Source organism: Salvelinus namaycush, unplaced genomic scaffold (assembly GCF_016432855.1).
Source record: "Salvelinus namaycush isolate Seneca unplaced genomic scaffold, SaNama_1.0 Scaffold1250, whole genome shotgun sequence".
NCBI lineage: Eukaryota > Metazoa > Chordata > Actinopteri > Salmoniformes > Salmonidae > Salvelinus > Salvelinus namaycush.
This window is the reverse complement of record NW_024057954.1, coordinates 57,618-71,572: the sequence shown is the minus strand read 5'-3', so window position 1 is coordinate 71,572 and position 13,955 is coordinate 57,618. Positions and strand designations below refer to the sequence as shown.

The 13,955-nt window shown below is 42.8% G+C and overlaps 1 protein-coding gene across 1 annotated transcript; it reads left to right on the top strand.

Moving 5' to 3' along the window:
* The first annotated feature begins 1,906 nt into the window (after positions 1–1,906).
* Positions 1,907–13,739, top strand: taz (tafazzin). The gene is made up of 4 exons (XM_038982699.1): positions 1,907–2,033; positions 2,489–2,541; positions 2,814–2,891; positions 12,995–13,739. Exons 2-4 carry the CDS (start codon positions 2,491–2,493, stop codon positions 13,094–13,096), a joined length of 231 nt encoding a protein of 76 aa, XP_038838627.1. The 5' UTR covers positions 1,907–2,033; positions 2,489–2,490; the 3' UTR covers positions 13,097–13,739.
* Positions 13,740–13,955: the final 216 nt, after the last annotated feature.

Genomic DNA, 13,955 nt, shown 5'->3' with positions numbered 1-13,955 from the left:
TATATTACTGACTGTTGGAGCTAGAAACACAAGCATTATATTACTGACTGTTGGAGCTAGAAACACAAGCATTATATATTACTGACTGTTGGAGCTAGAAACACAAGCATTATATATTACTGACTGTTGGAGCTACTGTAGAAACACAAGCATTATATATTACTGACTGTTGGAGCTAGAAACACAAGCATTATATATTACTGTACTGTTGGAGCTAGAAACACAAGCATTATATATTACTGTACTGTTGGAGCTAGAAACACAAGCATTATATATTACTGTACTGTTGGAGCTAGAAACACAAGCATTATATATTACTGACTGTTGGAGCTAGAAACACAAGCATTATATATTACTGACTGTTGGAGCTAGAAACACAAGCATTATATATTACTGACTGTTGGAGCTACTGTAGAAACACAAGCATTATATATTACTGTACTGTTGGAGCTAGAAACACAAGCATTATATATTACTGTACTGTTGGAGCTAGAAACACAAGCATTATATATTACTGACTGTTGGAGCTAGAAACACAAGCATTATATATTACTGTACTGTTGGAGCTAGAAACACAAGCATTATATATTACTGACTGTTGGAGCTAGAAACACAAGCATTATATATTACTGACTGTTGGAGCTAGAAACACAAGCATTATATATTACTGTACTGTTGGAGCTAGAAACACAAGCATTATATATTACTGTACTGTTGGAGCTAGAAACACAAGCATTATATATTACTGACTGTTGGAGCTAGAAACACAAGCATTATATATTACTGTACTGTTGGAGCTAGAAACACAAGCATTATATATTACTGACTGTTGGAGCTAGAAACACAAGCATTATATATTACTGTACTGTTGGAGCTAGAAACACAAGCATTAGATATTACTGACTGTTGGAGCTAGAAACACAAGCATTATATATTACTGACTGTTGGAGCTAGAAACACAAGCATTAGATATTACTGACTGTTGGAGCTAGAAACACAAGCATTATATATTACTGACTGTTGGAGCTAGAAACACAAGCATTATATATTACTGACTGTTGGAGCTAGAAACACAAGCATTATATATTACTGTACTGTTGGAGCTAGAAACACAAGCATTATATATTACTGACTGTTGGAGCTAGAAACACAAGCATTATATATTACTGTACTGTTGGAGCTAGAAACACAAGCATTATATATTACTGACTGTTGGAGCTACTGTAGAAACACAAGCATTATATATTACTGACTGTTAGAGCTAGAAACACAAGCATTATATATTACTGACTGTTGGAGCTAGAAACACAAGCATTATATATTACTGTACTGTTGGAGCTAGAAACACAAGCATTATATATTACTGACTGTTGGAGCTAGAAACACAAGCATTATATATTACTGACTGTTAGAGCTAGAAACACAAGCATTATATATTACTGTACTGTTGGAGCTAGAAACACAAGCATTATATATTACTGACTGTTAGAGCTAGAAACACAAGCATTATATATTACTGACTGTTGGAGCTAGAAACACAAGCATTATATATTACTGACTGTTGGAGCTAGAAACACAAGCATTATATATTACTGACTGTTGGAGCTAGAAACACAAGCATTATATATTACTGACTGTTAGAGCTAGAAACACAAGCATTATATATTACTGTACTGTTGGAGCTAGAAACACAAGCATTATATATTACTGACTGTTAGAGCTAGAAACACAAGCATTATATATTACTGACTGTTGGAGCTAGAAACACAAGCATTATATATTACTGACTGTTGGAGCTAGAAACACAAGCATTATATATTACTGACTGTTGGAGCTAGAAACACAAGCATTATATATTACTGTACTGTTGGAGCTAGAAACACAAGCATTATATATTACTGACTGATTTCGCTGCAACTGCGATCTATCTGTGCACGTGACCAATAAACTTTGATTTGTATGTGTTTCAGGTGTGGGCCGTCTGATAGCAGAGTGCTCCCTTAACCCTGTTATTCTCCCTGTGTGGCATGTAGGTGAGTTACACCCCCCCCCCCACACACACACACTGACCACACACACACACACTGACCACACACACACTGAACACACACACGCACACTGACCACACACACACTGACCACACACACACACACTGACCACACACACACTGAACACACACACGCACACTGACCACACACACACTGACCACACACACACACACTGACCACACACACACTGAACACACACACACACACTGACCACACACACACTGAACACACACACGCACACTGACCACACACACACTGAACACACACACACACACTGACCACACACACACTGACCACACACACACACACTGACCACACACACACTGAACACACACACACACTGACCACACACACACTGAACACACACACACACACTGAACACACACCATGCACACACTTTGCGCACACGTTTTAACTTGTGTTCAATATTCCTGTCTCAGGTATGAGTGATGTCTTGCCCAATGAGCGACCCTACATCCCTCGTACTGGACAGGTGAGAACAAACACACACACACTGGACAGAGACTCTCTCTCTCACACACACACACACACACACTGGACGGATACACACACACACACACACACTGGACGGATACACACACACACACACACACACTGGACAGAGACTCTCTCACACACACACACACACACACACACACACACACACACACACACACATACACACACACTGGACAGAGAGAGAGAGACACACATACACCCTGACCTCTAACCCTTAACCTCTAACACCTGACCTCTGTGTTGTAGAGAATCACAGTCCTGATAGGGAATCCATTTACAGTCAAAGACCTTCTGGAGTCACTCCGACAACAGCAGAAGAGCCAGGTGAACACACACACACACACACACACACACACACACACACACACACACACACACACACACACACACACACACACACACACACACACACACACACACACACACACACACACACACAGGTCAGGGAGACACAGGTCAGACAGTACACACTGGGGTAGGACTAAAGACAGTACACACTGGGGTAGGACTAAAGACAGTACGCACTGGGGTAGGACTAAAGACAGTACGCACTGGGGTAGGACTAAAGACAGTACGCACTGGGGTAGGACTAAAGACAGTACACACTGGGGTAGGACTAAAGACAGTACGCACTGGGGTAGGACTAAAGACAGTACACACTGGGGTAGGACTAAAGACAGTACGCACTGGGGTAGGACTAAAGACAGTACACACTGGGGTAGGACTAAAGACAGTACACACTGGGGTAGGACTAAAGACAGTACACACTGGGGTAGGACTAAAGACAGTACACACTGGGGTAGGACTAAAGACAGTACACACTGGGGTAGGACTAAAGACAGTACGCACTGGGGTAGGACTAAAGACAGTACGCACTGGGGTAGGACTAAAGACAGTACGCACTGGGGTAGGACTAAAGACAGTACACACTGGGGTAGGACTAAAGACAGTACGCACTGGGGTAGGACTAAAGACAGTACGCACTGGGGTAGGACTAAAGACAGTACACACTGGGGTAGGACTAAAGACAGTACACACTGGGGTAGGACTAAAGACAGTACACACTGGGGTAGGACTAAAGACAGTACACACTGGGGTAGGACTAAAGACAGTACGCACTGGGGTAGGACTAAAGACAGTACGCACTGGGGTAGGACTAAAGACAGTACGCACTGGGGTAGGACTAAAGACAGTACGCACTGGGGTAGGACTAAAGACAGTACGCACTGGGGTAGGACTAAAGACAGTACACACTGGGGTAGGACTAAAGACAGTACACACTGGGGTAGGACTAAAGACAGTACGCACTGGGGTAGGACTAAAGACAGTACACACTGGGGTAGGACTAAAGACAGTACGCACTGGGGTAGGACTAAAGACGGTACGCACTGGGGTAGGACTAAAGACAGTACGCACTGGGGTAGGACTAAAGACAGTACGCACTGGGGTAGGACTAAAGACAGTACGCACTGGGGTAGGACTAAAGACAGTACGCACTGGGGTAGGACTAAAGACAGTACGCACTGGGGTAGGACTAAAGACAGTACACACTGGGGTAGGACTAAAGACAGTACGCACTGGGGTAGGACTAAAGACAGTACACACTGGGGTAGGACTAAAGACAGTACACACTGGGGTAGGACTAAAGACAGTACACACTGGGGTAGGACTAAAGACAGTACACACTGGGGTAGGACTAACTACACCCCAAAAAAACATCTGGGTCAGATGGTTTATACCCTTTCTTCTTTAAGGTTGCTGCCCCTATCATCGCCAAGCCTACAGTATCTCTGACCTTTTAAACCTGTCTCTCCTCTCTGGGGAGGTTCCCATTGCTTGGAAGGTAGCCACAGTTCATCTTTTATTTAAAGGGGGAGATCAATCTGATCCTAACTGTTAAAGGCCTATTTCTATTTTGCCCTGTTTATCAAAAGTGTTGGAAAAACGTGTCAATAATCAACTGACTGGCTTTCTTGATGTCTATAGTATTCTCTCTGGTATGCAATCTGGTTTCCGGTCAGGTTATGGATGTGTCACTGCAACCTTAAAGGTCCTCAATGATGTCACCATTGCCCTTGATTCTAAACAATGTTGTGCTGCTACTGACTTGGCCAAAGCTTTTGATACGGTAGACTATTATATTATTTTGGGCCGGCTAAGGAGTATTGGTGTCTCTGAGGGGTCTTTGCCCTGGTTTGCTAACTACCTCTCTCAAAGAGTGCAGTGTATAAAGTCAGAAAATATGCTGTCTCAGCCACTGCCTGTCATCAAGGGAGTACCCCAAGGCTCGATCTTAGGTCCCACGCTCTTCTCAATTTACATCAACAACATAGCTCAGGCAGTAGGAAGCTCTCTCATCCATTTATATGCAGATGATACAGTCTTATACTCAGCTGGCCCCTCCCCGGATTTTGTGTTATAATGCTCTACAACAAAGCTTTCTTAGTGTCCAACAAGCTTTCTCTACCCGTTCTGAACACCTCCAAAACAAAGGTCACGTGGTTTGGTAAGAAGAATGCCCCTCTCCCCACAGGTGTGATTACTACCTCTGAGGGTTTAGAGCTTGAGGTAGTCACCTCATACAAGTACTTGGTAGTATGGCTAGACGGTGCACTGTCCTTCTCTCAGCACATATCAAAGCTGCAGGCTAAAGTTAAATCTAGACTTGGTTTCCTCTATAATAATCGCTCCTCTTTCACCCCAGCTGCCAAACTAACCCTGATTCAGATGACCATCCTACCCATGCTAGATTACGGAGACATAATTTATAGATCGGCAGGTAAGGGTGCTCTCGAGCAGCTAGATGTACTTTACCATTCGGCCATCAGATTTGCCACCAATGCTCCTTATAGGACACATCACTGCACTATATACTCCTCTGTAAACTGGTCATCTCTGTATACCCGTCGCAAGACCCACTGGTTGATGCTTATTTATAAAACCCTCTTAGGCCTCACCCTCCCCCCTATCTGAGATATCTACTGCAACCCCCATCCTCCACATACAACACCCGTTCTGCCAGTCACATTCTGTTAAAGGTCCACAAAGCACACACATCCCTGGGTCGCTCCTCTTTTCAGTTCGCTGCAGCTAGCGACTGGAACGAGCTGCAACAAACACTCAAACTGGACAGTTTTATCTCAATCTCTTCATTCAAAGACTCAATCATGGACACTCTTACTGACAGTTGTGACTGCTATTGTGCCCAATAATATTTGTACCCTGTTTTGTGCTGCTACCATGTTGTTGTCATGTTGTGTTGCTACCATGTTGTTGTCATGTTGTGTTGCTGCCATGTTGTTGTCATGTTGTGTTGCTACCATGTTGTTGTCAGGTTGTGTTGCTACCATGTTGTTGTTATGTTGTGTTGCTACCATGCTGTTGTCATGTTGTGTTGCTACCATGTTGTTGTCATGTTGTGTTGCTACCATGTTGTTGTCATGTTGTGTTGCTGCCATGTTGTTGTCATGTTGTGTTGCTACCATGTTGTTGTCATGTTGTGTTGCTACCATGTTGTTGTCATGTTGTGTTGCTGCCATGTTGTTGTCATGTTGTGTTGCTACCATGTTGTTGTCATGTTGTGTTGCTACCATGTTGTTGTCATGTTGTGTTGCTACCATGTTGTTGTCATGTTGTGTTGCTGCCATGTTGCTACCATGTTGTTGTCATGTTGTGTTGCTACCATGTTGTTGTCATGTTGTGTTGCTACCATGTTGTTGTCATGTTGTGTTGCTACCATGTTGTTGTCATGTTGTGTTGCTGCCATGTTGTTGTCATGTTGTGTTGCTACCATGTTGTTGTCATGTTGTGTTGCTACCATGTTGTTGTCATGTTGCTACCATGTTGTTGTCAGGTTGTGTTGCTACCATGTTGTTGTCATGTTGTGTTGCTACCATGTTGTTGTCATGTTGTGTTGCTACCATGTTGTTGTCATGTTGTGTTGCTACCATGTTGTTGTCATGTTGTGTTGCTACCATGTTGTTGTCATGTTGTGTTGCTACCATGTTGTTGTCATGTTGTGTTGCTGCCATGTTGTTGTCATGTTGTGTTGCTACCATGTTGTTGTCATGTTGTGTTGCTACCATGTTGTTGTCATGTTGTGTTGCTACCATGTTGTTGTCATGATGTGTTGCTACCATGTTGTTGTCATGTTGTGTTGCTACCATGTTGTTGTCATGTTGTGTTGCTACCATGTTGTTGTCATGTTGTGTTGCTACCATGTTGTTGTCATGTTGTGTTTCTACCATGTTGTTGTCATGTTGTGTTGCTACCATGTTGTTGTCATGTTGTGTTGCTGCCATGTTGTTGTCATGTTGTGTTGCTACCATGTTGTTGTCATGTTGTGCTGCTACCATGTTGTGTTGCTACCATGTTGTTGTCATGTTGTGTTGCTACCATGTTGTTGTCATGTTGTGCTGCTACCATGTTGTTGTCATGTTGTGTTGCTACCATGTTGTTGTCATGTTGTGTTGCTACCATGTTGCTACCATGTTGTTGTCATGTTGTGTTGCTACCATGTTGTTGTCATGTTGTGTTGCTACCATGTTGTTGTCATGTTGTGTTGCTACCATGTTGTTGTCATGTTGTGTTGCTACCATGTTGTTGTCATGTTGTGTTGCTACCATGTTGTTGTCAGGATGTGTTGCTACCATGTTGTTGTCATGTTGTATTGCTACCATGTTGTTGTCATGTTGTATTGCTACCATGTTGTTGTCATGTTGTGTTGCTACCATGCTGTGTTGTCATGTGTTGCTGCCTTGCTACTTTGTCTTAGTAGGTCTCTCTTTATGTAGTGTTGTGTTGTCTCTCTTGTCGTGATGTGTGTTTTGTCGTATATTTGTTTTAAATTTATGTTTATTTTTAATCCCATTCCCCGTCCCCGCAGGAGGCCTTTTGCTTTTTGGTAGGCCGTCATTGTAAATAAGAATTTGTTCTTAACTGACTTGCCTAGTTAAATAAAAAATCTAAAGAAATGTTCACTCTGTCAATTAGGTTCGTATTGTGGAGTAACTACAATGTTGTTTATCCATTCTCAGTTTTCTCCTATCACAGCCATTAAACTCTGTAACTGTTTTAAAGTCACCATTGGCCTCATGCTGAAATCCCTGAGCGGTTTCCTTACTCTCTGGCAACTGAGTTAGGAAGGGCGCCTGTATCTTTGTAGTGACTGGGTGTAATTAATAACTTCAACATGTTCAAAGGGATATTCTGTCTGCTTTTTACATTTTTACCCATCTACCAATTGGTGCCCTTCTTTGCGAGGCATTGGAAAACCTCCCTGATCTTTGTGCTCGAATCTGTGCTTGAAATTCCCTGCTCGACTGAGGGACCTTACAGATAATTGTATGTGTGGGATGAGGTAGTCATTAAGAACCCCTGTTGATTCTTTAGAGTCTAAGACGTTGGGGGAGGGGTGGTGCTAAACGGACATGTTTTAAGACAGTCATACTATGGATCATTTAGCCATTTGATTTAGAATGTTAGGACACCTTTAAGTATAAAACATAAATAACAATAATTTCATAAAATATTGAATTTTGGTATTTAAATATTACTACATTGAATAACACATTCATAAATGGTGAAAAGGACAGTAAATAATAAATCCAAAGACACAAGATTCTGAAGTAAATCTACACATATTTAACCCCATTATTTGAGTTGACACAAAACTACCTTCATACTTCCATTAGTTGTTTTTTTAACTGGTTACATTCAGATGAGTCCTGTCGTAGAGCAAAACGGAGAAAACCATCGTGTTCGTGAGAGTCTCCCCTTTCCATTGAGTGGTCATAATAGTTTTTAGGTCAAACCGTTCGGACGCTACAGACATCGTCTCTAACTATGTCACCTTTCATCGCTGATGCGGAAGTGCCTGGATTGAGACGCATCCAATGCAACAATATCTCTAGATTAAACTGGCAGATTCTGATGGGGATGTTGACGGTGCGTCAATCGACTCTAGGGGGTTAAATACTATTATTACACACACAGAGTAAATCCATGCCACTTAATAAGTAGACTTGTTAAGTACATTTTTACTCCTGGACTTATTTAGGTTTGCCATAACAAAGAGGTTGAATACTTATTGACTCAAAACATTTCAGCTTTTCATAAAACATAATTCCACTTTGACATTATGTGTGTAAGCCAGTGTCGTGTGTTTCTTTTCTCTCAATGTCATCCATTTTGAATTCAGCCTGTAACACAACAATGTGGAAAAAGTCAAGGGGTGTGAATACTTTCTTTGCCCCCCAGCAGGCAAATCGAATGTGATGTTTATTGATAGTTGGCTCTGGTATCTTCCCCAATATTTGGAACCAAGGACTGATCACACCAATCCACAAAAGTGGAGACATTCAACCCCAATAACTATCCTGGGATATGCGTCAACAGCAACCTTGGGAAAATCCTCTTCATTAACAGCAGACTCGTACATTTCCTCAGTGAAAACAATGTCCTGAGCAAATGTCAAATTGGCTTTTTACCAAAATGGGCGGCAGGTAGCCTAGTGGTTAGAGCGTTGGACTAGTAACCGAAAGGTTGCAAGTTCCAATCCCCGAGCTGACAAGGTAAAAATCTATCGTTCTGCCCCTGAACAAAGCAGTTAACCCACTGTTCCTAGACCGTCATTGAAAATAAGAATTTGTTCTTAAATGCCTATTGGATATATTTGCCTAGTTAAATTAAAAAATACCCTACGACAGATCACATATTCACCCTGCACATCCTAATTTGACAAACAAACCAAAAAAAGGCATGCTTTGTTGATTTCAAAAAAGCTTTTGGCTGAATTTGGCATGAGGGTCTGCTTTACAAGTTGATGGAAAGCGGTGATGGGGGGAAATACGACAAAATGTACATGAACAATCCATGTACACAAACAAGTGTTAAAATTGGCAAAAAAAACACTGATTTTTATTTTTATTATTTTACACGTCCGTGGGGTGACACAGGAAGTCCGTTTAACTATCATTGTAAGTAAGAATTTGTTCTTAATTAACTTGCCTAATTAAATAAAGGTTACGTTTAAAAAACAAATTTAAACTTAATCTTTAAAGTTGTAATAGTAGAATCCACAAGGTGCAATTTCTATATTGGGTATTACATCATCAGTTCCTCTTGTCATTACAGACCTTAAAGATATTTATAACTTGTCAGAAATGTCCAGATCAACTAGCCCATGCCAGCTACCGTTTTTATAGTTCGTTTTTTTTAGCCTATAGATAATGTTGTAATTTTTTGTCACTCAAATATCACATGAATACACATTAAATGTATATAAAGTATATAATTGCAAGAAAATTTGCTTTAAAACTGCTAAATGTTCTTTGCACCCCATGACAAAATGTGTAGAATTGCAGGAAATAAGCTTTAAACCTGTAAAATTCTCTCCGCCAGTAAGAGGAGCGGTTTGTCATGAGCTTGTTGCCATAGAAATAGATGTGGTGCGACAGCTCGCGCGGGATGTTCCCCAACGCCAGAGCGAAAACGTTTGAGAACCACTGCTCTAGGGCAACAGTGTCTAGATATCATTTGTATTCGTGGTCCTGGCAGCTCGACCTTTTTTGGAACACCATTATTTTTGTCTTACTGAAATTTCCTGTCAGGGCCCAGGTCTGACAGAATCTGTGCAGAAGATCTAGGTGCTGCTGTAGGCCCTCCTTGGTTGGGGACAGAAGCCCCAGATTATCTGAAAACAGTAGACATTTGATTTCTGAGTCCGGTAGGTTAAGGCTGGGTGCTGTAGACTGTTTTAGTGCCCTTGCCAATTCTTTGATCATTTAAATATTTTTTATTTTATTTAACCTTTATTTAACTAGGCAAGTCAGTTAAGAACAAATTCTTATTTACAATGACGTCCTACCGGAGAACAGTGGGTTAACTGCCTTGTTCAGGGGCAGAACGAGAGATTTGTACCTTGTCAGCTCTGGGATTCGATCCAGCAACCTTTCGGTTACTGGCCCAACGCTCTAACCACTAGGCTACCTGCTGCCCCATGAGTAACTTTAAAGCCCTAAGGAGTGTGCCCCTCAGTTTGAGCACACAAAAAACGACATACCTCGGCCTAAACATCAGCGCCACAGGTAACTTCCACAAAGCTGTGAACGAGGCAAGAAGGGCCTTCCATGCAATCAAAAGGAACATAAAATTCGACATACTAATTAGGATCTGTCTAAAAATACTTTAATCAGTTCTAGAACCATTGCCCTTTATGGTTGTGAGGTGTGGAGTCCGCTCACCATTTAAACAGATAAAAATACACCTTATGGAACAGCGGGGACTGTGAAGTAACACAAACATAGTCACAATAACATACACACTATACACACGTACACATGGATTTTGTGTTGTAAATATATGATAGTAGAGTAGGGTCCTGAGGGCACACACTCAATGTGAAATCTGTTGTGAATGTAATGTAATGTTTTTAAAATTGTACTGCCTTAATGTTCCTGGACCCTAGGAAGAGTAGCTGCTGCCTTGGCAGGAACTAATGGGGATCCATAATAAACCACAGGAAGAGTAGCTGCTGTCTTGGCAGGAACTAATGGGGATCCATAATAAACCCCAGGAAGAGTAGCTGCTGCCTTGGCAGGAACTAATGGGGATCCATAATAAACCCCAGGAAGAGTAGCTGCTGCCTTGGCAGGAACTAATGGGGATCCATAATAAACCCCAGGAAGAGTAGCTGCTGCCTTGGCAGGAACTAATGGGGATCCATAATAAACCCCAGGAAGAGTAGCTGCTGCCTTGGCAGGAACTAATGGGGATCCATAATAAACCCCAGGAAGAGTAGCTGCTGCCTTGGCAGGAACTAATGGGGATCCATAATAAACCCCAGGAAGAGTAGCTGCTGCCTTGACAGGAACTAATGGGGATCCATAATAAACCCCAGGAAGAGTAGCTGCTGCCTTGGCAGGAACTAATGGGGATCCATAATAAACCCCAGGAAGAGTAGCTGCTGCCTTGGCAGGAACTCATGGGGATCCATAATAAACCCCAGGAAGAGTAGCTGCTGCCTTGGCAGGAACTAATGGGGATCCACAATAAACCCCAGGAAGAGCATCTGCTGCCTTGGCAGGAACTCATGGGGATCCATAATAAACCCCAGGAAGAGTATCTGCTGCCTTGGCAGGAACTCATGGGGATCCATAATAAACCCCAGGAAGAGTAGCTGCTGCCTTGGCAGGAACTAATGGGGATCCATAATAAACCCCAGGAAGAGTAGCTGCTGCCTTGGCAGGAACTCATGGGGATCCATAATAAACCCCAGGAAGAGTAGCTGCTGCCTTGGCAGGAACTAATGGGGATCCATAATAAACCCCAGGAAGAGTAGCTGCTGGCTTGACAGGAACTAATGGGGATCCATAATAAACCCCAGGAAGAGTAGCTGCTGCCTTGACAGGAACTTATGGGGATCCATAATGAACCCCAGGAAGAGTAGCTGCTGCCTTGGCAGGAACTAATGGGGTCCATAGTAAATGCAAATACCAACCAAGAACTCACAAAATGGGACAAACACCAAATTGAGATTTTGCATGCAGAATTCTGCAAAAACATCCTCAGTGTACAACACAAAACCACAAATAATGCATGCAGAGTAGAATTAGTACGATACCCGCTAAATAGCAAAATCCAGAAAATAAACGTTAAATTCTAAAACTAACTAAAAGGAAGTGATTCTCAAATCTTCATTAGTAAAGCACTCACCTACAGAGAGATTTCCCTCAGCCAGCAACACGAGCCCCAGGACAACAACACAATTAGACCCAACCAAATCATGAGAAAACAAAAAGATAATTACTTGACACATTGGTTAGAATTAACAAACAAAGCAAACTAGAATGCTATTTGGCCCTAAACAGAGAGTACACAGTGGCAGAATACCTGACCACTGTGACTGACCCAAACTTAAGGAAAGCTTTGACTATGTACAGACTCAGTGAGCATAGCCTTGCTATTGAGAAAGGCCGCCGTAGGCAGACCTGGCTCTCAAGAGAAGACAGGCTATGTGCACACTGCCCACAAAATGAGGTGGAAACTGAGCTGCACTTCCTAACCTCCTGCCCAATGTATGACCATATTAGAGAGACTACCCTGAAGAGATGAGTTGAGACCGAGTCTGCGTCTCTCACATGGATAGGCAGACCATTCCATAATAATGGAGCTCTATAGGAGAAAGCCCTGCCTCCAGCTGTTCGTTTAGAAATTCTAGGGACAGTAAGGAGGCCTGCGTCATGTGATCATAGCGTACGTGTAGGTATGTACGGCAGGACCAACTCGGAAAGATAGGTAGGAACAAGCCCATGTAATGCTTTGTAGGTTAGCAGTAAAACCTTGAAATCAGCTCTAGCCTTAACAGGAAGCCAGAGGCTAGCACTGGAGTAATATGATCACATTTTTTGTTGTACTCCATCACACAGATGGAGATGAGGAAGGCCCTGACAGATTCCATCCAGGAGGAGTTTCGTAGCCTGCGGACCAAGGCTGAGGCTCTCCACCAGCGGGTACAGACCACTACCTGAGCCCCAGGCTCCAGCCCGGCCTCCACACCTGGACCCTACCCTAACCTCAGGGTACCAACTCAATATAGAGTGGACAAAGAGACTGTATACACACACACACAAACAGTAAACTATATTCACACACACACACACACACACACCTGTGCCTCATAGTGTGTGCAGTCCAACCTGCTGTCTGATAAACCAGTGGTCACCAATGTGATAATTGCAAGGAGAATCCTGCGATGCCCCTCAAAAATCATTCAGGCAACATACAGGCAACGCTGAGAAAACAGTGTTTTTTGCTTCATGTTTGAAACCAATTCAATGGGAATGTCCATAAAGCCAATGTTGTGTTTAACAGGCATTGTACCAACTGTCCCGTTCCCTCCCGTGTTATGAAGTCACGTGACACTCACCTCTGTCCCCACGGTAACAGCAGAACTAGGAGTAGTGGAGTGAAGTGTGGTGCCCACGGTAACAGCAGAACTAGGAGTAGTGGAGTGAAGTGTGGTTCCCACAGTAACAGCAGAACTAGGAGTAGTGGAGTGAAGTGTGGTTCCCACGGTAACAGCAGAACTAGGAGTAGTGGAGTGAAGTGTGGTTCCCACGGTAACAGCAGAACTAGGAGTAGTGGAGTGAAGTGTGGTGCCCACGGTAACAGCAGAACTAGGAGTAGTGGAGTGAAGTGTGGTTCCCACGGTAACAGCAGAACTAGGAGTAGTGGAGTGAAGTGTGGTGCCCACGGTAACAGAACTATGAGTAGTAGAGAAGTGAAATGTGGTTCTGATCCTCTGGCAGCAGGAACTGACATACAGGCAGGAAAAACTACGGGTCCTAATCACAAATCCTTTCACTTTGTGCCCTCAATCTCTCTCTC

Excerpts from the sequence above, each read along its gene's own strand:
- taz (XM_038982699.1), top strand. The coding sequence starts at position 2,491 with ATGAGTGATGTCTTGCCCAATGAGCGACCCTACATCCCTCGTACTGGA. Across the intron at positions 2,542-2,813 it reads ACATCCCTCGTACTGGACAG|AGAATCACAGTCCTGATAGG; the intron begins GTGAGAACAAAC and ends TCTGTGTTGTAG. Across the intron at positions 2,892-12,994 it reads GACAACAGCAGAAGAGCCAG|ATGGAGATGAGGAAGGCCCT; the intron begins GTGAACACACAC and ends TCCATCACACAG.